The 24,031-nt window shown below is 44.6% G+C and overlaps 1 protein-coding gene across 5 annotated transcripts in view; it reads left to right on the forward strand.

Moving 5' to 3' along the window:
* INPP5D (inositol polyphosphate-5-phosphatase D) overlaps window positions 1–24,031 on the forward strand; it is a 113,462-nt gene that overhangs the window by 43,099 nt on the left and 46,332 nt on the right. For 4 of the 5 annotated variants that reach the window (XM_067538804.1, XM_067538805.1, XM_067538807.1 and 1 more), the window contains exons 3-4: window positions 3,138–3,279; window positions 10,868–10,931. In XM_067538804.1, the coding sequence (XP_067394905.1) occupies window positions 3,138–3,279; window positions 10,868–10,931 (206 nt within the window). The remainder of the gene's footprint in view (window positions 1–3,137; window positions 3,280–10,867; window positions 10,932–24,031) is intronic. The other variant, XM_067538806.1, reaches the window with a different exon arrangement.

The raw sequence follows: 24,031 nt of genomic DNA on the forward strand, positions 1-24,031 counted from the left end.
TCACCTAAGACAGCATTGCTTCAGCAACACTGACCTTGTCCACTGGTTCCGCTCGCTCAGGGTCTGCTTGTATCGTTACTTTCTGGAGATCTCCCGGCTGTGTCAAGTATGCTTTCAGCAAGCAGCAGAGCATCTAGTCTTGCTGCCCACCATCTTCTCTCCCACTGCTTAAAACACGGCTTTTTGGACATGACCCTGTAGCCCTATTCATTTACGGGAGGCAGGTTTCCATACTTGGGACCAGTCTCTTCTTCTTTCACTGAGCCAAGCTGTGTCTTGTGCCTACACGTAACAAGCAAGGGTCTCCTTGTGGCTTTCCTCCTCTAGAGGCTTCTGAGGCACTGGGCACAGGAAGCTGAGCTGTGCCCTGCTGCAGCTACCAGATAGCTCGTCCGCCTGGGCGAGTGAGGCACTCTTAGTCAATGACTCCAGCAGCCAGCTCCCCACAGCTGCATTTGTTGCATGTGGACAGATTTGTAAGCTTTGGTTAAGCTTTGGTTACGCATGTGCATATTAAATAAGTAACAAAGTCCACAAGAAGGGCTTGTGATTTAACTTCAGTGTCTCACTACTCACCCGCTCTCCATCCCCATAGTGAAACGCAATGCCAGAAAATGCAGGGCTGTGAGTGAGGCTCAAATCCTGGGAGAGGCAATGGTGCCTTGTTACTACAGCAATTTACCACCCCTCTGGAGTTCCTTTCATTGCTGTGGCAACCACCGCTTCGTGAGGCCATGGCAGGATTGCAGCAGATAAGGCCAGTTCCGACAACAGGGCTGCCGGGGGTGCCCTCCCCGCACTGACAAAGCGGGCTGGAGCTGCACGTCTGAGGAACCCAAGACACAAGGGTGCAATGGCCGTCAGCCACCACTGCGATGTAGAGACACTCCGGCGGCGGGTGCCATTACAGGTCCCGAGAAGCTGACACGGCCTGTGGCTAGCAGGATGCTGCTGTGTGTAGGGCGGGGCGTAATGTCCCTGTTTCACACTCAGTTCCTCTACGCTAGGCAGAGCTGAACCGTGCCAGCCCACTGGAACGCCTTGAGTTCACAGTTCCGGTACAGCTACGTGAGGCCATGCACCGCCACCCACGTTTCACAAATGAGGGTGACTGGGCCCAGGACAAGGTCTTTAAGGTGGCTGCTGCTGAAGCAGTGCAGTCTACAGTAGTCACTCCTCAGTATGGACAGGAAACCACAAGCATTGCAGCCGCACCACTTCAGCTATTCTCCTACCTCCTCCTCACACCAGAGGGTCTTGCATATGGAAATAACTCAGAAGCTCAGCAGCAGTGCTGGACACTAAGGAAGCTGTGAATGCATTGGTCAGGAACTCGCAGCCAGATTCTGGGCCAAGCTACCTTAATCTTACTCTCCCCAAAACACTGACCAGTCCAGTCCCCCAGTGCAGCTGCAGGCTGCTCTGTTACATTTCGCTGCCCTTGTCCTAAAGGTCTGTTCTGGCAGCCAGAGATTACTGGAGCAGAGTGACACCCCAACTATACCCCTTGTAGCATAGCCACCCCACTTCCCCCAGGCCTGGGGGCTGGGAGAGGTAGTTACATCAGACACTAGCTGTGTACCACACGGGGACTCCCTATGCAAGCAGAATCCTGAGCCAGGCCAGTTAAGCTGGCTCTCCAGCTGCTTTGAGTTGGGGCCAAAGTGTGCACGTGCCAAAATGGTTCTGTCACACATAGCTGGGTAAGTACTGGTGATACAACCAAACCTGTCATCAGTCAGCAGTGCCCCTGCAGTGGTTTGCTTGTTGTAGACACACCCTCGGTTGTCATGTTCACTGCCTTAGAGCTCAGCACCGAGCATGCCATGGAAAGAATACAGGGACGGGACAGGAACCTAAAGAAGCCACATACAGACAAAGAAAGGGGAAGTGAAAGCGCCAGCCTCCCGCTCCCTTTGCAGACAGCCTGAGTGACTCTGACCCATCCCACCTAGGGCATTCGGAGTCTGAATTACCTTTGAGTGTGACCGATGCTGGATCTCAGGGAGACGTGCGGTTTTTGTCACCGGGTTACAGGACAAAGTTTGCCTCCAAGACTGCCTTGTTTCTATGCAGGCTGGGCGTAGCTTACAAGGTTCCTTCAAGTCCTACCTGAGATCCAGCTAGATTTTCAGGTCAGACTGTACTGAAGATTAAGCAGCAATACAGCAGGTAAGAAAGGAGCACGCGGGGACAGCGAGCATGACTCTGCTAATCCTGTTTGTTTATTCTCCTAAGGGGCCCTTAGTGGGTAAGAGGGGGAATAATAATAATGAGATCTAGCTCTTACACAGAACTTGTCATCAGTAGATTTCAAAGCGCTTCACAGCCTTTTAGTGTATTTATCTGCCCATCACTCCTGAAAGGCCTGCCAGTATTTTATCCCCCACCGGGGGGGAGGGAGAAGGGGAACTGAGTTACAGAGAGACTAAGGGGAAGGCTACACTACAACTGCTCCAGCATTATAGCTGTGCCACTTTAGTGTAGATGCTTAAGGATGTTTTCCTTGGATGTAGGCAGTCCATTTCCCTGAGAGACAGTCGCTACGTTGACAGAAGAATTCTTCCATTTACATAGTTGCATCTACATTGCGGGCTAGGTTGATCTAACTGCGGTGCTGAGGGGGTGAAATTTTTCACAGTCTTCAGTGACGTAGCTGGGTGGATCTAATTTTCAAGTGTAGACCAGGCCTAAGTGATTTGTGCAAGGTTGTCCAGGAAGTCTGTGGCACAGCTGGGAATTGAACCCAGGTCTCCCAAGTCCTAGGCTAGGGCCCTAACCACTGGAGAGAGGCAGGGAAAGTGAGAGAGGAGGAAGGAGAGGGCCTGGCTTAGCTCTCAGTTACAGTGCCAAAAAAATTCTAATGAAGTCAATGGAGCTGCTTCAAAATGGGGGTGCAGGTGGTTAACCACTTGAGTTACAGCGATGAGGGGGAGTGGAGGCTAGAGGAACGTGTCATGCTCTCTCTGAGCTGTTTGATTTCTGAGGAAGTCGTCCTCGGCTCGGTTTCCTTTCCCTCTCTGTACCATTGAAACAGGAAGCTGGTGAGCTGCAGCTGCTGAGTTTACTGAGACGCATGAACGGCTCTGGCAGCTCCTGGATACTGAGTGCTGGATTGTCATTAATTTTTTCTCCAGCTCTGTCAATGGATCAGTGCTGGTACCACGGGAACATCACTCGCTCCAAGGCCGAGGACCTGCTCTCCAAAGTGGGCAAGGATGGCAGCTTCCTAGTACGGGCCAGCGAGTCGATCCCATCGGCGTATGCACTCTGTGTTTTGTAAGTATGGCTCTTACCTTTCATGTGGCTCAGCTGCTTCTGCTCCCTCTGTGCAGGGACTACCCCTCTTTCCTCCCCAGCTCAGAGAGACAGCCATCCCACCTGCCAGGAAGGTGTGACCCACAATATAACATGGTAGGTTTAATCTGGCCTGGCCACAGAGTATGATGGAGGGGATTGAAAGAAACCACATTTGTGACTGTTGTTGTGGAATAAATCGCACTAGCAAGGGGAGGCCAAAAAACCCAGATCCAAAAGGAGACAATAATTCAAGATGTCTCTTGGATCAGTGTGTTCAGGCATGGGATGGGGGATTGTCCTGTTATCTCTGGTCTCTCGGAATCAACTATCCATTGGGTCTTATCTTTTGAGTGGAACCCCCGAGTATGGTGTCCGCCAGGTGTTCTCTCCCTTTGAATCACTGATAGGTCAGCTCATATTTGACACCACCAGCGGGGTCAGTAAATGCCTTGTTCAATCTGGCAGGTTTACGGCAAACATGCAGGTAGCTTTGGGAGCCAGCACTGGCCCTTACTGAGGCTGTATCTGATTCAGCCTGACCAGGGACATGGACCTACAGAGGATGCGTGGTTATAGGATGGTAGGAAATGGGGGAAAAGGTCCCAGTGCCGTTAGCAGCTATTTCACTCCAAGTCAAAGACCCTTACCCTGGAATGAAGATGAGGGATTGAACTGGAGAGATCAGTACCTCTGCTCTTGTTTCATTGAGTGCAGCTGGTATACTTGGTGTCAGGACAGGATAAGACAAAGAACAATTAGATTAAAGAGTTTGAGACTTGTTAAATTTTGCCACAGAGACACATCATGGCCATAGAACCATAGGGTTAGAAGGGACCGCAAGGGTCGTCTCGTCTAACCTTCTGCCAAGATGCAGGATTTGTTGTGTCTAAATCATCCAAAGACAATGTTAGCCTAGGAGAAATCAAATTAGCCTTCTAGGACCGCAGGCCTAACAATCATTTCATTTCACAGTCACTGGGAACAGACTTTAAAATATCCCACCATGTTTTTCTTAGTAACCAAATAACAAGCAGGTTTCTTACTGCTGCTTCCTCTTTAAAGTACATTATTCTCAGTTCTAAAAAGAGGTGCGCACGTTGCTTGAGCTGTGGTCTAACCGTCTGCCTGTGAGCTCCGGCCTCTGGAGACCATACAGTGTACCATAGATGGTATGACGCTCAGAAAGAATGCAGGGGGCAGGTTAGCATGTCCCATTGCATACATGTCGGATGGTAACAGAATGGCGGTAGAGCAGAGCGGGGTGTGCAGTGGGGAGACTGTGTGTTTTGGAAGGGTGGCAGTAATGTGTGAGAAGGGAATGAGCACGCATGGGGAGGGAGGAAACATTTGGTAGGGTGTTTGCATATCAGAAGCAGAAAGAGGATGGGTGACTGCAGACAGGAGGCATTTACATCTCTAAAGAGTGGAGGGGGTTTGCCTGCATGTGAATGAGAGCTCGTGCCAAAGTCACCTGTTCATGAACTAACTATAACCTGGAATAACGAGCACAACTTCACTTCAGTGGCGTTGGCGCCATCCCTTTTATTTGCTTTGATCAAACATGACATAAATGAAATACTGTTTGCAAAGGAGTTTGTAGAAACTAGGAAGCTGTGAATATTTGTTCTGATACATATTTGCATAAGTTTCCCTCTGAAGTGTTTGTGCAGCCATCTTTGAAAACCCTTTGTGTGGGTGAGAGACCAGGAATTGGGGAACAGAAACAACATTGTGACCAAAGTTGTCTCAAATGGGCACCAAAAGTCAGGCTCCTAAGTCCATATTTAGGTGCTTAAATAAGTGGGCTGGGTTTCAAAAGCACTGAGCACCCAGCAGCTTCCTCTGAAGTCACTGAGAGCTGTTAGGTGCTCAGCATTTTTGAAATTTATGTGCCTAAATATGGAACTAAAAATCTAACTGTAAGTCCCCAGTTTTGAAAATCTCTGTCCAAGTAACTTCAATGGCCAATTACAAAGCACAAATAGCAAATTAAGAAGAAAAAATGCTTGAAGCAATAGTCGTGGTGGACAGGTCATGAGCAAATTATAGGCCAAAATGTGTCACGCGACCCATGTGTCAATTACTGGGACCACTGATAAAATCAAAGTCTGCTGGATAATTCATGAAGAGAAAAGGGACCTAAGCATGCTGAACAAATTGTTCACTGGGAATAGATCTCCTAGCTCAGGTGGTAAAGTCAACAAACAATCCCAGTGTCTGTGCTGAGGGTAAAATGCTTGTCATGTTTCCTGGAGCTGTTTGGAACATGTTTAACTAATACATTTCCATCGAAATATGATGTTTGGTCGAAGCCAAGATGTTTTGTGGCATCATATCAATTTCTATTATGTTTTCGCCAGGAAGGCTTCTAAGCTCCAGGGTTCTCTGATCTCTTCTGAGCTGAGAAAAAGAGACCCAAATCAAAGCCCTGACCTTTTGGATACAAAACCAAACATTCCGACTCAATTCTGTTTGGCAAAAACATTTGAAAGGTTCTAATATGGAGCAAAAACAAACCTCAGAATTTGAAAAGTTGTCACCAAGCAGAATTGTCATCCTCCAGCCAGAGCTAGTGTTCACCTAGCAGCTCAGTGAAAATCAGAATGGGGACTTTAATAATGTTGTCTGTTGCCGAGCCAAATAGTGATTTTCCTGGAGAGATGCAGGAGAATAATGCTTTGAATAAAGACAGGTCGAGGGATGTGTTTTATTGCTCCTACTGGAGCAAAATTGAACTTAGAAGACAAATTGTACAAAAAGCAAATACACAGTGAATGCCCCTCCTCCAGACTCTTTCTTTCTCTGTTATGTAGTCTGGTCCTCATGACCTGACTGCCCCATGAAAGGCAAGAAGCAGAGTGATTCTCCTTCTTTCCATGTCACTGTAACTCTTGGTTTGCCTGTTTATTAACTAGAAATGACTACTGAGCTCTTACATTCAAGGAACTCAACTGGAAAGGATTACCTAACTCATGAACTCAAAAAGGTTTTAACAGCAAGCTGTCTGAAACAGTATTATCCCTCCACTGGGACCTTCTGGCTTTATGTGCTTGTGTTCAAGACGCTGGAAAACCATGGCTTTCCTTTAAGATCCTTCTAGGAAAATCACCATTTTGAAGACAAGGCACAGTGGTGCTATATCATGTACTGGTTGAAAGTAGTGCTAATGAACATCTGAGAAATTACTAGGTTGAAAGTTCCTGTGTTGGAACTCTTCAAATGTAGCACTGTGAGGCCATTTAGCTGCACTAAGGATATGTTCTGGGCAAATCCCCAAAGAGGCTTCCTTGCAGGACTTAGCATCTCTTACAGAGTTGGTCCCAAACACAAAGGCATCAAAACCTGGATGGACCAGTCTTGCCCTCATCCACTGGGCAATTAAACTAGAAAAGGCAGGGGTGTTATGAGTGATAAAAAGCTGACATTTTTGAGGGGAAAGGGCTTCCCTTCATGCATCTGAAGGCATTGGCATGTACAGAAACTCATTTTGATAGTAAAACCAAATAGAACAGTCGATGAAGAGGACTCAAGCCCTCTGAAAATGTCACTCTTTCCAGGACATGTCTCCAATTAAAGACATTTCATGCTGTCACCTCCCTTGGCCTCTTACTGGAGACAAAGCCATGCTGAAAAGTCCTTGGGAGGAAGATATGTCCTCCACCTCTTGAATAACAGAAGATCTTTGTTGAGCCTTGTCTACACTGAAAATTTATAGAAATGCTTCCCACTGCTTCAGCCCAGCCATTGGTAGTTCTTCTGTAAATATCCATAGTGTCAGACAAGACCTTAATAACCCACAATATGTAATAAATTAAGGTTGGAGAGAGATTGTTTTGGAGTGTTTTGCACCTCTCCAAAACATTGCATCCATTTGGTGTTGTCCTGTGAATTCACCTTCTAATGGAACAAGAATAGCTGAGTTTGCAGAACTATAGACATTAATAGAGCTGCAGCATTTACCTTCCATCAAGAGAAAGGGACACTTACAAAATGGAACCCAATGTTGTCTTGGGCAACAGCCACCATGACAGGACTTGGAGGCATCTTGTTACCTGGGAGGTAAAACTCCTACATTAATTTGAAAGCCCCTGCCAAAATCCCTGGGTTCTACTCCTGGATCTGCCATTGCTTTGCTAGGGGTGATCTTGGGCAAGTCATTTCCATCTCTGGACCTCAGTTATTTGTTATCAGTGTTTCCAGTGGGTGGTAGGCTCAGTGATGGTCCTAGTGAAGGTCTTTACTCCAAGGGAGTAGAGTTGTGATCTTCTCCAGTATCTGTCCCAATATCAGAGGGCACCACAAGTGAGCTGTCCATGCTGGTATCAGCTGAATTCCTAGGGGGGTTGCCTCTCTCACAGTGTATCTGTACAGTGCTTAGCACAGCGGGGTCCTGATTTGTGGCTGGGCCTCCAGGTGCTGCTGTGATATTCTGATTTTCAATCTGGCCTGAGCCACACTGGAAGAGGAGGGAAAATACCTACCCATTCCCCTTTCCCTCTTTTGCCTTCAGTAGTTGGTACAGGCGAGGGGTCTAAGGGACAGATGACGAAGCATCTTGGGACACATTTAGCCTTAGGCGATTGCTTTGATGGGTGCTGCATAAACCATCAATATGGCCCACTTCTGCAATGGTTGTGGATTTCTAAAAAACATTCTTAAGAAACATTTCAATGAGAATCTTTTTAACGTGAAAAGTGAAAGTATCTGGGACCAAACTGAAGATCAGTCATGCTACTTAAGAGCTAAAAGCTGAAGAGTGATGAAGTTATAGCAACAAAGCAAGGCAGATAAATGGAGGTTGTTAACAGACAATTTGATTCATGGCATTCCCCATTTGTGCATGGCTGAGTCATGAGATTACTGAGGAGGAGTCCCACAGGGGGAGCTACTTTAGCTCATACCGAGTGCTGCTTACCATTCATATATCACCTTATAGCCCTTTGTTAGTTTCTCTTGTAGATGTTCCTCTATTTAAATATCTCCAACACTACTATAACACCCTGTCTCGAGAGCCTCTGACAAGGGGTGCCTGCCATCTGATTGTGCGCTCAGTATGCTTTGATGGCACGATAGTCATTGAGCTGGTTTGTTTATCAGTTTCATAATCTCCACACACACAAATTTTCTCTCATCAGCTACATAAGCAGCGTGTTCTCATCTCAGCCCCTTTTTGCATATCTGCAGGAGGAAGTGGTATAAGAGTTCTGCACTGACAGATACAAACAAAACCAAATTCTATTCCATGGGGGAGATCCACAGCTGCTGTCAACTGTCATAGCTCCATTGAAGTCAAAGGAGCTGTGACAAAGCTGATATCAGCTGAAGAATTGCCTCTGGCTGGGTCTGGGAGCACTGAAGAGATGTGGGGAGGTGTGTGGACACCTCAGATCACTTCGCAATGAGCCCTCAGCCCTGTTGAGGGGCAGCGCTGGGCTCTGAGGGGAGTTCCAGCTCTATTATTGTGCGACTTGCTTAAAAGGACCCAGGTTCAGATGGAGCTGTCTGGCTAAAGCCCATAGTCAGCATTGAAAATCTCAGCCTCAGTTTGTTTTTATGCTCTGTCTGACTCCAAATGCAAGGCTGTATAATCCCCAAGAAATCTCTCTCTTTCTCGCTCTTGGGGTGATTCAGAAAAGTCTAGTTTGAATAAACATATAACCAAATCACAAAGCAGACTAGTATGTTGGTATGGATCAGCCAGGCCTCCTCCTCTGGAAGGCTGACCACCTTTCCTGACCCTCAGGGGATGTGCTGCAAGGCTTATCAGTTTTGCCAAAAGAGATGCTAAAGAGGGATTGAGATTAGTTTTTGGAGGGAAATGGAGTTGAAATTTGTGTCCTTTGTTGTCATAAATCCAGTTTTAACTTAATGCTGGGCAGATGCTGAGAGCTGTTGGATCACATTTGTAACCATTGGAAGGTAAATAAGCATGTATTCCTTCATTGTCATGGGAGCAGCCCCCAGGCATGTGAGCTCAGCAAAATTCAGCACATTCTGCACAGCTTAGATTTTCCAGCTCTGCCACCAGGTTGGACTTCCAGCACCTGACAAGTTGTTGATGTGGCCCTCGTTGGACAAGGACTGGCCACCTCCTTTAGACAGGGGTCAGGTTCTCTTTTCATCTACATCTGGTGCAAGTGAGGTTAGGCCACAGAGTGGGGCAAAGCCAGGCCCAGTCTAATTTGGTTTAACGTCCATCCTGGGGAGCTTGTAGAAGAAAGTGTAGTTTATGGCTGGCCTACTTACACTAAAATAACTAAGCAGGTTTCAATTCACTCCCATTGTTATTTCAGTGAAGGTCTCTGTGTGGACACTTACTTCAGAATAAAAATATCCTTTTGCAATTTGGATTTAAGATATCATGGTGCAAGTGCATAGACCATTCCTATGATTTACTCAGTCATCTCTGAATTTGGCCTAGTGTCTGGGATTTCTGCTTTTTCATTCCTTCCTGGTATGCCCACTCATCTGGCAGCCAGAACCATGTGCTGTTTTCTTTTTTCCTCCAAGTTTAAGTATTGTAGGATTTTGTTAATTAATATATCCTCTGGAAAAGAACAGAGATTTGAAACTTTGTGCAAAGTAATGAACATTGGAAAATATAATCCCAACACTACATATAAAATGATGGGGTCTAAATTAGCTGTTACCACTGAGGAAATAGATCTTGGAGTCATCGTGGATTGTTCTCAGAAAACAAATGCTCAACATGCAGCAGAGTCAAAAAAGCTAACTGAATGTTAGGAACCATTAGGAAAGGGATAGATGATAAAACAGAAAATATCATAATGCTACTATATAAATCCATGGTACACCCACACTTTGAATACTGCATGCAATTCTGATTTCCCCATCTCAAAAAAGATATATTAGAATTGGAAAAGGTATAGAGCAGGGCAACAAAAATATGTAGGAGTATGAAACAGCTTCTATATGAGGAAAGATTAAAAAGACGGGGACTGTTCAGCTTAGAAAAGAGACGACTGAGAGGTGGATATGATAGAAGTCTATAAAATCATGAATCATGTGAAGAAAGTGAACAGGGAATTTCACCTAACGAAATTAATAGGCAGCAGGTTTAAAATAAACATAAGGAAGTACTTCTTCACACAGCGCAGAATCAACCTGTGGAACTCATTGCTAGAGGATGTTGTGCAGGCCAAAAGTATAACTGGGTTAAAAAAAGAATGAGGTAAGTTCATGGAGGCTAGATCCATCAATGGCTATTAGCCAAGACAGTCAGGGACGCAACCCCATGGTATGGGTGGCCCTAAACCTCTGGCTGCCAGAAGTTGGGAGTAGATGATAGGGGGATGGATCACTCGATAATTGCCCTGTTCTGTTCATTCTCTCTGAAGCATCAGACACTGGCCAATTGTCAGAAGACAGGGTGCTGGGCTAGATAGATCATTGATCTGATCCAGTATGGCCATTCTTATGTTTTTAAGTCATCAGTCTGTGTCAGGGTCCTCCATTCAATTTCTGTTGCTAGGAAATGATGCTATGATAAGATCCCCCTATAGATTCCCCTATATGTTCTAACAGTCTCTTCTCCGATTTGTTCCAGGTACCAGAATTGCGTTTATACCTACAGGATTTTACCCAATAAAGAAAATAAGTTAATTGTTCAGGTAAGCCAAACTTGTATGCAGACTTCATACTAGGTTCCACAAAAATGTAGTTGACTTAGGGCTTGTCTGAATGGCACTTTAGTTCACGGCCAGCCAGGATGTGAATCTATAGTGCACTAGCTGGCCACACGGTAACATCCCACGTGGACCCTACTACAGTGCTCTTAAAAATTCCAAGCACACATTGACTTACAGGTGTTCGAAATGGAAGTATGGCAAAGTGCACTACAGAATTTGTGGTGTGCTGTAGCAATGTCCACATGGGACGTTGCTGCACAGCAAACTAGATTCATATCCTGGCTTGCAGTACGGTAATGTCCCCACATAGACAAGCCCTGATACTTAAAATTGCTCATATGTATTGTTTCACCATATCTCATACACTAAAATACAACAAAATTAGTGAAAGCAACTTTCCCACTGAACCCAAGACAAATCTCCTCCTCCAAGCCTTAGCCCACTTCCACCATGCTGTACCAGTACACTAATAACCTCTCTAACACATCTGCTTTCAATTTAACAATACAGTTGCCCTCTGTTCATGCATCAAATAACTGAAAAATCACACCACAATGAGCAACCTTCTAGCACTACATTCTTTAATAACTTAGTGACAATTAGCACCCTAAAATCACAAAGTTAGCACCAGACAAAGAATACAAAGTGAACTACAGACTCAGAATTTGAGAGACAGTCTAATCCAATGGATCAGATCTGGTTTCTCTTCCCAAACTCTCTGATCTGCTGAGTGACCTTTCACAGGTAACTCCACTTCTCTATTCCCTGTCCAGCCCTTTGTTTTGCCAGTTTCGATAGTAAGCACTTTGGGCCTGCATGTTGTATTGTGCCTAGCACAAGGGGATGCTTGTTTGAGCTGAACCTCTTGGTGCTACTGTTGCACAAATGAGGATAACTTTTTACCATACCGAAACACAGATTCTACTTTATAGGACTTTTAAATAATCAGCTCAACCATACAATACTATGAAAGAAAGCTATCCACACATATTACTGGCATGTGCACATGGGTGCTGTTTTGTTTTTGTACATTCCTGATACATGATTTAATAAGGAAGTTAAGTTTGAGCAGTGTGATTTTGATTTTTGATGTGTTCGCTGAGGGTAACAGTATTGTTTAAGTGAAAAGAAGCATGCTAGAGAGGATAACAGAATACTGAAATGGTTGTATGCCATGATGGTAGACTGGTGCTTGGAGGTTGGTACTGTGTTGGGTGTGGTTGCTATTATTATTTAGAAGCCCTAACTGAGGTTGGGGCCCCACTGTGGTAGGGGCTGTATATAGATGTTGTGAGAGGTGGTCCCTGCCTGAAGAATTTATAGTCTTTAAAGCAGACAAAGAGTGGAGTAGAAACTGTGGCAGAGCTGGGACTAGAATCCTGATCCAGTTAATGGTGTCCTTTCTTTTTAGCATGTTGTGAGGAAATGCAGCGTAGGAGCCTTAACTCTTAATAAAAGATTTGTTTTTGGAGCTGGAGTGGGGCACATGGGTGTGGGGCTAGAAAGAGAGGGGCAATCAGAGAGGGGAGAATGTGGAACCAAAATTTTCCATACTCCGTGGAGAAAGCTTTAACCAACATGCCAGGTTCCCTGGCTGCTGCTCTAAGCTTTTCACTTGAAGCAGCAGGAGCCCTCCTGGCCTGACCAGCTCTGAGAAGCAGGAGCATCAGTTAACACATTCTCTGCCCACAGTTTAAAGTTTTAAACAGAGCAGTTCTGATTGTTTCCCCTCCGTCCCACTCAGCTCAGCTCCCAAGAGCCCCAACCTGTCTCAATGCCCTGCTGTAAGTCTTAAGTCTGTACCTTTTATCCATATTCCATCTCCACTACACTGCCCAATTTTCTTCTTGTGAACTATAAACATTCATCCATGAATTAACAGTTTACTTGAAAATTTTCAGCAAGCTCCTTTGTGTTCAGAAGGAGGGCTGGAGGAGGATACATTGTTATTTATACATAAGAGAGATCTAATCTTGGCTTTGACTGCAAATGTTTATGCAGCCTTAACCTGGGAAAGGCTATTGTGCCTCCATAATTCCTAACACACTTCATGACAGTGAACATGAACATGGAAAAAAATATTTACACCATCCAGCCTTCAAATAATGTGCACAAGAAACTAAAAAACACACACACACGACCCTCCCCCACACTAGTAAGCCTCCAAGGATAGCTCCCTGTCTGATAAGTGCAACCCCAAGCTCCTGATTCAAGTTTAATAGGTATTCGTTTGGTGGCTGGATTTCTGAGGGCTAATGCTCACTGGGAAATATGTACAATCAGTGGATGGGCATTGCCTTTAAGTCCACTGGATGTCTCTCAGGAGGGATCACTGGGAGTCCACTGAATCAGTAGATAGTAATCATTGGATGCACTTTGTGATACTAAGATTCCACTGCGAGTACTTGAGAGTGACTGCTGAAATCCATTTAGGTTTCTTGAGGAGTCATAATCATTAGGTCTGTGCATAAAATAATTTTTGGAATTCTGCTGATTCTGTATCGAGATTGGTTGGGATTTTGATGGATCTACATAATAGGAGGCAAAGGGACTGTGGTAACAGCTTTGTACATTTGAGTGGGTTAAATAAACTGTGTGGTTAATTCATATTTTCAATAACACAGCATACTTCCATTTTTTCTATGCATTATTCTCTATCTGTGGGATAAAGCAGGGGTGCTGACCTCTTTCTATCAAGTGAACTGCATAGTCAAAACAAATGGAGACTGCCAAAAGCTTGTGTCCCATGCTGCTGCCTTCTGATCTTGACACATGGTTCCAGCTGGACCAGGCATCAAATCCAGGTTTGGTTGCCTACTGTAGTGTTTGTATGATGCAAAACGCTTCCCCTGCTTTAGAAAGATAACTTACAAAAGTAGAATCCATCAGTGCAAGGGTACAATATCTGTTAAGTGGAGGGAGGGAGTTAGCCTTTTTAAAATCTGTCATTTAAAAAAGAGTATAAAAATACAATGGAATGAGTAAATCATTTAAGTCAGTGCAGCAGTCCTCATTCTCAGCATCGTGACAAAGGGGCGCCAACATGCATAGCTATTATTTTAATCTTTTAACATCTGGAATTTTAAAAAAAATCAATACAGGAAAGACTCAGCATGAGATGATATCAGTGTACATTAGTTACAAATATAGGCCCTGATCCTGTGATCTGATGTACATGGGTAGATTGTTATGCCTGCACTAAAATCCATTTTAAATTAATCAGGTGCAGGTGAGCTGGTACAGGTCGGCTCTTGAGATCGGGGCCATAATCTACTGGGTATTTTTAGTGGTATGAAAGACACGATACATTGCACCTTCCTATGGTTCAGGGAATCAGTAATAATACATGGAGCCTGATAACTCTAGCTTTCTGGTTCATATAAAGCAGCAACTGAGAATTTTTACCTGATACCTGTGCAGTAATCTAGCTACTAAACAACACGACAGACTGGTGTGTGTTGAGGACTGTTGGAATTGCGAGCTATCACTTGAAGTGTGTGTGGAGAGGGGGTTTCCTGGTGTTGCCCGCAAATTAGGTGGTTCTGTAGTGAATTGTTTGAATGATCTGGGCCTAGCAGCGATTTGGGAAGGGCCAGCCTAGAAAATGGTGGGGTGCCTCTGTGCCTTAAGGAGCAGCCTTCTTGGTCTCTCTCTGTTTTAGGTTCTTGTGTTTTATCATTCTCAGAAATAAAGCAGTGTGATGTTGCAAACTTCCAACAAGAATATTTATGTTTTTATTGATCTTCTCTGTGTGCGCCATGAACATAACACAAACTAAAGAGTTAGTATTTCTTCAGTGGCTGCAAGATCTCATTTCAGGTGATGTTTGTAGTTAGTAAGGCTATGCATAGTAGGAAGGGTTGGCAGGGTGAGGCCCTTACTTTGTACCACTGTATTTGTGAGGAGTTGGTCTCAGTTTAGTTCCTAGTGGACAAGGGTCAACACCACAAAAACTGCTGTTGCAGTTGGTACCCTTGTTGGCAGTCTCTGGAGAGAGGCCAAAGATGGAAAGGGCATGGAGACTGAACTATGAACTCGTTGCTAAAAGGGCTCCCTCAAGAGTAAGACTGAGCATTTGGAAGCCTGCCCTCCATTTCCCATGTCTGTGACAATGGGAAAGTATCACAGAAGGAGTTGCTTTCATCTAAGACTGAACGAGGAGGGGTGTGTGTGTGTGTGTGTGTGTGTGTGTGTGTGTGTGTGTGTGTGTGTGTGTGTGTGTGTGTGTGTGTGTGTGTGTGTGTGTGTGTGTGTGTGTGTGTGTGTGTGTGTGTGAGAGAGAGAGAGAGAAACACACCTATGAGATGGATTTATGTGGGACTATTTCTAAAGGTGCTAAGACTTGGGAGGCCCCCGAGCTTCTAGCAGTGGCTGAAGATGGAGCTAAGTGCCCTTAAGAGGAGGATAGTGTTGTGCCTAGAGCTCCCAGCGCGGTGCTTTCTTCCCCTGGCATGGTGCATCCTCAAGCCCCTGATCCTGCCTTCTGCAGTGATGATGCTGGGTCCCAGCCCGGGGCTGCACTGCCTACCACTCTTGGGGAAATAGATATGCCAGCTGAATCTCTCTCCTTTGCAAATAATGAGAATGTTACATTGGCAGCTCAATGTTCTTCTGAGCTGGCAAAGGTTGAGGGAGATGAAGAGGTTGATGATGATGTCTCTGATTCCTGACTAGTTCCTGATGTCCCAGCCAGTCAGCTATATAGGGTGGGTGGGTACCGTATGCCGGAGATTAGTGACTGTTTGGATAGCACGAAAAGGAAGCGGGGAATTAAAATTGAGACCTATTTCCCTGATCGACAGCGCTTTGTTCACTTAGCTGCCCTTGTCTTGAAAGATACCTCAGTTGATCATAGGAAATGTTTCCTTCTCAAAACATTGTTGAGCAAGGTAAGGAAGTTTGTGGGGATTGTTCAAAATATGTAGGCCTCCCAGTGGCTTGTTTTCCCCAAGTACTTTCTCTTTCCATTGTTTCTCGCTGCTCCTTGGTTCTCTCCTTGTCTCCGTGGTGCTGTTCAACTTTGGCTCTCTAGATATTAATGGGTGCTGGGATGGCCAAAAAAGGGCACAACCCTTGTAATTTCTCAGACAAAAATGGGCTGATCTGGTTCTTTTGCAAGTGACCCACCCAGACCATGATAATCAGGGAACTGCTTGAAAGAATGGAAAGGGGAAGCTTTCTTGAACCATGATTCTAATGTCACTGCTGCAGTAGCTGTTCTCTTTTCCCAGGGTTCAGGGGTGCAGATCCTCTATGTAAAGGAGATTGTGCAGGGCCAGTTCCTCCTGGTGGAGATATGTATTGGCACTATTGTTTTTAATTTTTTTACTGTGTATGCCCCTACTGTGGAGTGTGATCGTGTCTCCTTTTTGCAGACACTTGCCCATTCCATGCTTGGCTCTGAACCTGATACTATTGTCCTGGGAGGGGGTTTCAGTTCCACTGTAGATTGTTTTAGATAGGAACCAAGACGAGCCACACTCTGTCAGTCGGCTGACTTGGTGTGTTAACAATAGTTGGAGTGAACTTGGTGATGATGATGCTTTAGTGATCCATGTTTAATATTCGTTTGATGTGTTTTGCTTTATTTTGTTCTTATCTTTTGGTGTATATATTGTAATTGTATGACATTTTAATGTGATTTTATGTGGATAAAGTGTTTTTCATGTCATCTCTCTCTTGTCTGTGTGTCACTCTCTCTCCCTCTCTCTCTTTCACTTTCTCCAGCCACCCTGCAGCCTGACTTCCTGATACAGATTTAAAGACACAGTACATGCATATCCTGCTACTTTACTTGTTCTCTACCTCAGTGGCTCCCAACCAGGGACATGTGTACCCCTGGGGGTATGCAGAAGGCTTCCGGGGGTACATCAACTCATCTAGATATTTGCCTAGTTTTACAATAAGCTACATAAGAAGCACCAGTGCAGTCAGTACAAACTAAAATTTTTTACAGACAATGACTTGTTTATACTGCTCTTTATGCTATACAAAGAAATGTAAGTATTTATATTCCAATTGATTTATTTTATAATTATATAGTAAAAATGAGAAAGTAAGCCATTTTTCAGTAATAGTATTCTGTGACTCTTTTGTATTTTTATGTCTGATTTTGTAAGCAGGTAGTTTTTAAGTGAGGTTAAACTTGGGGGTACACAAGACAAATCAAACTCCTAAAAGGGGTATAGTAGTCTGGAAGGGTTGATAGATAGTTGCTCTAGATACACATAGGACTTCAGTTTCCAGTTCTAATGATCTGGCATCATGCATGAGCACTGTATTGATTCTTACTCAGTCACCATTACAGTCAGTGCTGTTTTTCCTCTAATAATGCATCATTCCCATCATTTTTTGCTAGGGAGGGGCCTGACCCTGATCACTCTCAGCTCTCACTGACTTCAGTGGGAGTTCTGGATGCACCTGGACTGTAGGATTCATCCCTAGCTTTGTATCAAGTGAATTTTGAGCATCTGCTCTGATAGCAGGACTACATGTAACAGGAAATGAATGACACCATGTAGGAGCAGTTCATAAACAGGCCAGCAACTGTGACTCACAGCACACCAAATGAAGCTCAAGCAGTAGGCGAGGCGAGGTGTAGGCAGTCTGGCCTAGTGGTCACAGCTCTGCCCACTGGGGATGGGAGTTGCCAGGCCGGAGTTGGAGGAATCGCAAGGCCAGGTCCCGTAAACAAGAGTCAGGTCAGAGTCAAGCCCAGGTCAGAGACTGGAGATCAGAAGCAGTACCAAGTTAGAATGGAGAGGCAGGCTGGAGTCAGAGACTAGCGATCAGGAGCTGAGGCAGAGTCTGGCATTGCAGTAGACCGAGGTTTGTGTGGTTGTGCAGACAATTCCTGGGGCAACCCCTGTGGTTAAGTAGAGGCACTTGGCCAATCAGCGGGTGGCAGGGTACTGTCACTCTGGGACTCATGGATGGTACTTCCTATGGCACCTACTCTCTATAGTGCTCTCTGGCTGTGCCTCTGCATGGCCGCCTGCTGGCACTGGGGTTAATAGCAGGCTCTGCAGACCAGAGCTGTCTTTGGTTCACAGCTCCAGCCTTCCGCAGGTATTCAAAGGTCTTACAGTCTGAGAAGACTTGCACTAGGTGTCATGCTCCCTCGAGGTGATGGGGCCACTCTTCAAAGGCTGGTTTAATTGCAAGTAGCTCCTTATCCAATATTTCATAATTCCACTCAGCGGGGGTGAGTTTAGGAGTAGTAGATGATGGGCTGCAGAACTTGCTGTGGACCAAGTCCATGGGATACTATCCCTCCTATTGCTGCACTGGAGTCACTGGCTTCCACTATGAATGCCTGGGCCAGGTCTGGGTTTGCTAGAATGGGGGCAGTGGTGAAAGCAACCTTGAGCCGTTTGACAGCATGATGAGCTTCAGGTGTCCAAACAAACTTGGCAGCCTTGCAGAGGACGTTGGTTGTAGGGCTGTTGGCTCTGAAAAGTCTGGAATGAATCATCGGTAAAAGTTTGCAAAGGCCAGGAAGCGCTGTAACTCCTGGCAGGACTTGGGCACAATCAAGCTATAGATGGCCTCAACCATCTGGGGGTCCATCTTAACATTCTCTGGGGAGCTGGCTATGCCTCTGCATGGCCTCTTGGAGGCACTGTAGGAATATCAGTCTCCCCAGGCTCTGCAGACCTGGGTTCTAGTCCCCAGGTCCTTACAGTAGAATAGCAGTGTATTTGAAGCTTTCTGGGGACTCAGCTTGCTGAAGATATGAGAGATACTAGCATTCCTGCCCACCTCCATCCTGCCACCCAGACCCAACAACAGTACGGGGGAAAGGGCTGGGATAGTCCCATGTTTACGTGTGAATTTAGCAATGATGGAAAGTACCAGACAGACCCAAATCCTCTATCTGCTGAACACGCACAGCGGCAAGACAGCTCGTTCATATCACCCTGGCAACAGTACTGTCGCCTCTTCTTAAGGGAAATTTACTGTCCATGCTCATTCAGTCCTTGGACTCTCTGCTCAGTCATTATCCTTCACTCCATCCTCTACTATGTTCTGTCAGTGTACCAGTATAGCTACAGATCCATCCAGCATGATCTGATAAGAGCATCAACTTGGGTCACTTCCTGCGTTGCTTGTATCATTGCTGGTGTCACTGACGTCTGGGGCAGTTTCTGGGTTGCAGAGAATGCTTCGCCACGTCCATCATGAGCACTTTGCAGACAGAGAGGACTGGGTGTAAACTGGCAGCAGTTTTGTCGTTCAGACTGACAGTTCTATTGTAACCTGCATTGTGCCAATTCCTGCCGTCTGCAATGAGGCCTGAATCAAGGGGACTTTCTGGCATTAAGCATTGTGGGATTTGGCTCATTGTTTTAGATGCTAAATTGTTGAACTAATCTGTTTGATTAAAAACTGGTGATTTGGAAATTATGGGTGCTGAGTATTGTTTGACTTCAGTGAGAGCCAAGGGCAAGATTGGACCCACATACAGGCTCTGTGAAAAATGTCGGGTTCCATTTTTATCACATAAATGGACAGTCATGGAAAGGCACAAGAATCCTGCACCCATTCAAACCAATGGCCAAACCACTCTCGGACTCCAACGAGAGCAGGATCAGGCCTTCAGTCTTGAGAAAGTCAAGCTCCGATCAGCATGCACAGCTGCAAAACTTATATATGAAAGTGAGATTAATTTAGTTTGCTAAAGGTAGATTTAAAGAAACTTTTATATTAAAAAAAAATTGATTTCAGTCTCATTTACTTTTTACCACAGAAAACTTGCCACATGTGATTCTCTTAGGGATTGAGGAGTTAAGATGGGGAAGTACTGCAACTTTAAGACTGAGAAATTATGCACACTAAAAACAGGAAATTGTAAATTTATCTCTGCACCTCGTGCATAAGCATTACCAAGTAGTTTTTAATTATGCAGTCCCATGCTATTTCTCAAATACTAATACAGACAGTATTTTCTAAAATGTCAGATACCATGAATCCTGTTTTATATGCACATACAACAAGAGTGCTTACATAATTTTCTTAGTGAGCGTTATGTCTCCAGTAATTCTGACTTCCTTAACCTTGTAAGTTCTCTTCTCCAATTATGTATTTTAAATAGTAATTTTGGTTGTGCAATCTAGCAGCTGATTCTGTGCTGCGGTTGAGATCAGTTTGGCACAGCAGATAGGGTAGAGAAAATATTTAGGGGATATGTTATGGTTTCCTTATTTTCTGCCTGGCTTCAGCCCTGGTTAGAGGAGCCTCCCAGTAAATGGAGTGGGGGACTGAACCTGGACACACTATGGTTATGTGTTCTCACATACATTCAATTATATGTTATCTCTGTTCTCAGGCATTCTGAAGCCAGCAGCATGTTCTGTAATGACATACATACCATTTTGCAAAATGAACTTACTCTGCTGTAGAAATAATTACTGACATGCCTCTTAAAGTGCCCAAAAAGGAGCATATAACAGTGAACTACAACAGCTTTTCAGTTATTTCCAACACCAAGGACTCAGAAAATCAGGTCGGGCCCTGCAAAAATCATGATTGGCCTAAAAATCAAGAGATTTTAAAAATCAAGTTGAGGTTCTTTTTATTTGCCTTCTGATCTGGAATTTGAGTTTAGGCTTCAAGTTTTCAAGCTTTTCTCTGCAACCACTAGGGCTGGAAACTTATTTTTTTTAAAGGAAGCTGAGATTCCCATTTAATCACATGACTACAGGAACTGGAGCATTAAGTGAACCAGCAAATATCATGAGACAAACAAAACCATAGTTTTAGAAGTGGTAAGGCTGGACGTATGTTTCAATAGAGTCCAGCACACTCAAAAACTTATACTTTATTATACAGAAATTCTACCCAAACATTAAGGTGTCTGCAAATAAACAATTAAAGACTCTATTTAATTCCACAGTCCCAAATAATCCATGCTCACTCACTATCAACACATCTGACCTATACCACCCCTAAATGTAACACTGCTTCCTTGGTTTGTTCTGTATTGATAATGTATTGCCAGAAGTACATTGATTTTATATCTCGTTCATTAAATGTGTAAAATGGTTGAGAGAAATCCAGTCTCGGGGAACATTAAGGTTATGTTGGAGTGTGTGAGTTTTGTCATAATGTGATGTGTTGATGGAGAAGAGGAACATCTTAATGAATAGAAGTGGAATGATTGATTGGTTTGGTGTTACGGAATGTGTGGATTACATAATATTGTCTATTTATGTAATTACACGTAGACCTTGCCAGTTTGTGTTTTTAATTAGATGTCTAGCAATTAACATACGGCTTTTTAGCAAGCATTGTGTTATAGCATACTGGAATTAGATCCCTGAAATAGGAGATGTGTAAGTTGTTACTTTAACCTTTGCTTATATTTTGGCAAATTTTAGGCAAAGGGTATAAATTGAGTGGGATGGTAATAGATAAGGAAGGATTTGGTGGCGATTAACTTTTTACTTCCATTCATTCTAATGTTTTGGTTTCTTAAAAGGTATAGAATTTGTATAAAGACAGTTAAATATTACTTTTGGGCACCAGCTGGACTTCCCTGGGACCTTAACTCTTCAGTTTGTAAATTTCACAGTTCTGCTGTATCCTACAAGGGTCTATACAGAGGACATTAACAAGTCCTTAGGAGATGGCACAGTAAGGCCTGGATAGAATATGAGGAATAATGGAGAGGAAGGTTCTCAATAACCTGATTTTCAGAAGAGCTGAACGACCTGCCCTCTGAAATGAGGCCCTTTTAAAGTGACTCAGTTTGGGCCTTCAAAACCACGAGTCTCTTTTTTGAAAAATTAGGTCCAAGTGCTTAAAGTCCCATATTTAGCCAATGTTAAGCATTTAAGGTTTATATGGGTAACAAGTTCTGACTTTCCAAATGATGGAAGTTAGGCTTATAAAGCAAAAATAAGAGTGGAGCCGGGATTGTGAAAACTGGGTCGGGGAGGAGTTTAGATTTCTAGCTGGACTTGTACACTTCAGGTCTAAGATGCAGTTTGTATCCATATCTACATCCAGATCCAGCCCTCACCCATAATTTGGAGCAGTGGCATGCGTAGGAATTTAATTTTAACTGGGTTTGGGGGGACACTCTGTGCCCCTGCCACAGCCTCGGGGCTGGAGGAGTTCTATGTGCCTATGCCACTGCCAGTTATTAGAGGGGGGGGCATGCCTCTGCTCTCCCTCCCTTTCCCCCTCCCCCGCCTTGTGCACACCCCTGATATGGGGTAGTGTGAGATGCATGTATTTGGATCTGGGCTCAACTTGAACAAAAAGGATCCTTTTCAGCAATTTCTTGATGCCACTGGCATCAAGCACATAATTCACTGTTCTTCAACTAGGGAAGTGAATATTGAACCTTCTCAACTGCTTCATTTACAGCCTTGTGAAAAGCAGAGCAAAATGCTCTCTCGTTTAGCGGTAACTCTTTTCTATAAAGAGATATGAAACGTGGTAAAAGTACTCAACATTCACATTCGGTATCTCCTCAAGTCAACCTGGCTCTTCAACGAATGAAGCCGGTGGTAGGGCCCAAGAGGACTAGTGTCCTTCAGTTACTTTCTAAAGATCTAGAGGGAATTTTTCTCACATTGACAATGTTGTTGTTAGTCTTTTAGTTTAGGGATTTCCATCCACTTGGCCTTCAAAAGAGCTAAAAGTAATTTTTAAAAGTAATACACTGACTTTTCTGTAGCTTATAATTCTTTATTCCCATTGGCCAATAATTTCTTCTTCCACATCCTGTGAAGTCAAGTGAGGTATTCTCATGCTCCTAATTTAGCAGTGATTAACTTCCAACATTTTTGTCTCAAATCTCAAATGGAAAAAGCCACTAGATCATACTCAGCTTTGAATAAGACAGCCCTGCAGGTGCAGGACCAAACCGTTCATGAAATGTAACAGGAACAGTGTCCATGCATCTTCCATGTTTCAGAAATAGCATGGGCCATTCACCTTGAACTTGCCCACACTCCCCCAAAAATTCTCCAAGGGCCACAGGCTCTACCATTCACCTATACAACTCTCGTTCCCTCCCCTGATTCTGGCCTCCAGATAACCCCAAATCCACCATCCATTCTGTCTGGTTTTTCAGGGCACCCTAAAATCCACACCTCAGCCCAAGCAGAAGCCTCTCTACAGTCCCAGGCAGCAGTAATTTATAAGGTTCCTCAGCTGAACTGCTCTAAAGTCAGAGGCAGCAGGTCCTTCCTAGGCCCCAGCTGGTCCTCGGAGGCTGCTGTATGTGTTACCAGGTTGCAGATCCTCTCCTCCTTCCCCCTCAGGATCTTCCTTTGACCAAGCCCTCTGAGTTCCTCTCCCTCTTATCCCTATGCTCAGCTCAGCTGCTTGCTGCCCCAAAGACCCCTCACCTCATAGTCATCCAGCCCCCAAATTCCACCTCACCCCCATCTGCCCCCAATTTTTCCCTAGTCATAAAAGTCCTTCCCTCACCCCACAGTCCCCCAGCTGCCCCCTCCTCCCTGGTCCCTCCTGCCCATCCCTCACCCCATGCTGCCCACTCAGCACCTTGTTCATCTAAGCCCCCAAAGCTGTATTAAAATAGATTATGCTTATGGATGCCTTGTATTGTGTGAAGTAGCTGTTTCTCCCAGCTCTAACTCCTGTCTAAGGTCATGTTACCGTGAAATCCTTCTAAAATTGCATAGTAAAGGCTTAGCACAAGTTTCAACCTAAACATCAGAGACTTTTGCTGAAGAGCCAGCAAGATGTTTAAAAAGGCTTGGGCTTGTCTACACGCACAGTGCTGCACCAGTGCAGCTGTGCCACTATAGCGCTTAGTGAAGACGCTATCTAAGCTGATGGGAGGGCTTCTCTTGTCAGCGTAGGTGTGCTCCACTTCCCCGAGAGACGGTGGCTACATTGATGAGAAAAGCTGGCCCGTCAGTACAGCACTCTATGTACCAGGAGTTTGGTTTTATAACTCTGTCGCTCATTTCCACCCCCCTGAGCAATGTAGTTATATCGACATAAGTCTGTAGTGTAGACCAAGCCTTAGATAAAGCATTTACCAACCGTCTATGAGGGCACTAACTTCAGTTCCTTAAACAAATGTAAAGTGCTTGTTTGAA

The sequence above is a fragment of the Emydura macquarii genome, unplaced genomic scaffold (genome assembly GCF_026122565.2).
Source record: "Emydura macquarii macquarii isolate MOO-44397 ecotype Brisbane River unplaced genomic scaffold, CSIRO-AGI_Emac_v2 contig_499, whole genome shotgun sequence".
In the NCBI taxonomy this organism is placed as follows: domain Eukaryota; kingdom Metazoa; phylum Chordata; order Testudines; family Chelidae; genus Emydura; species Emydura macquarii.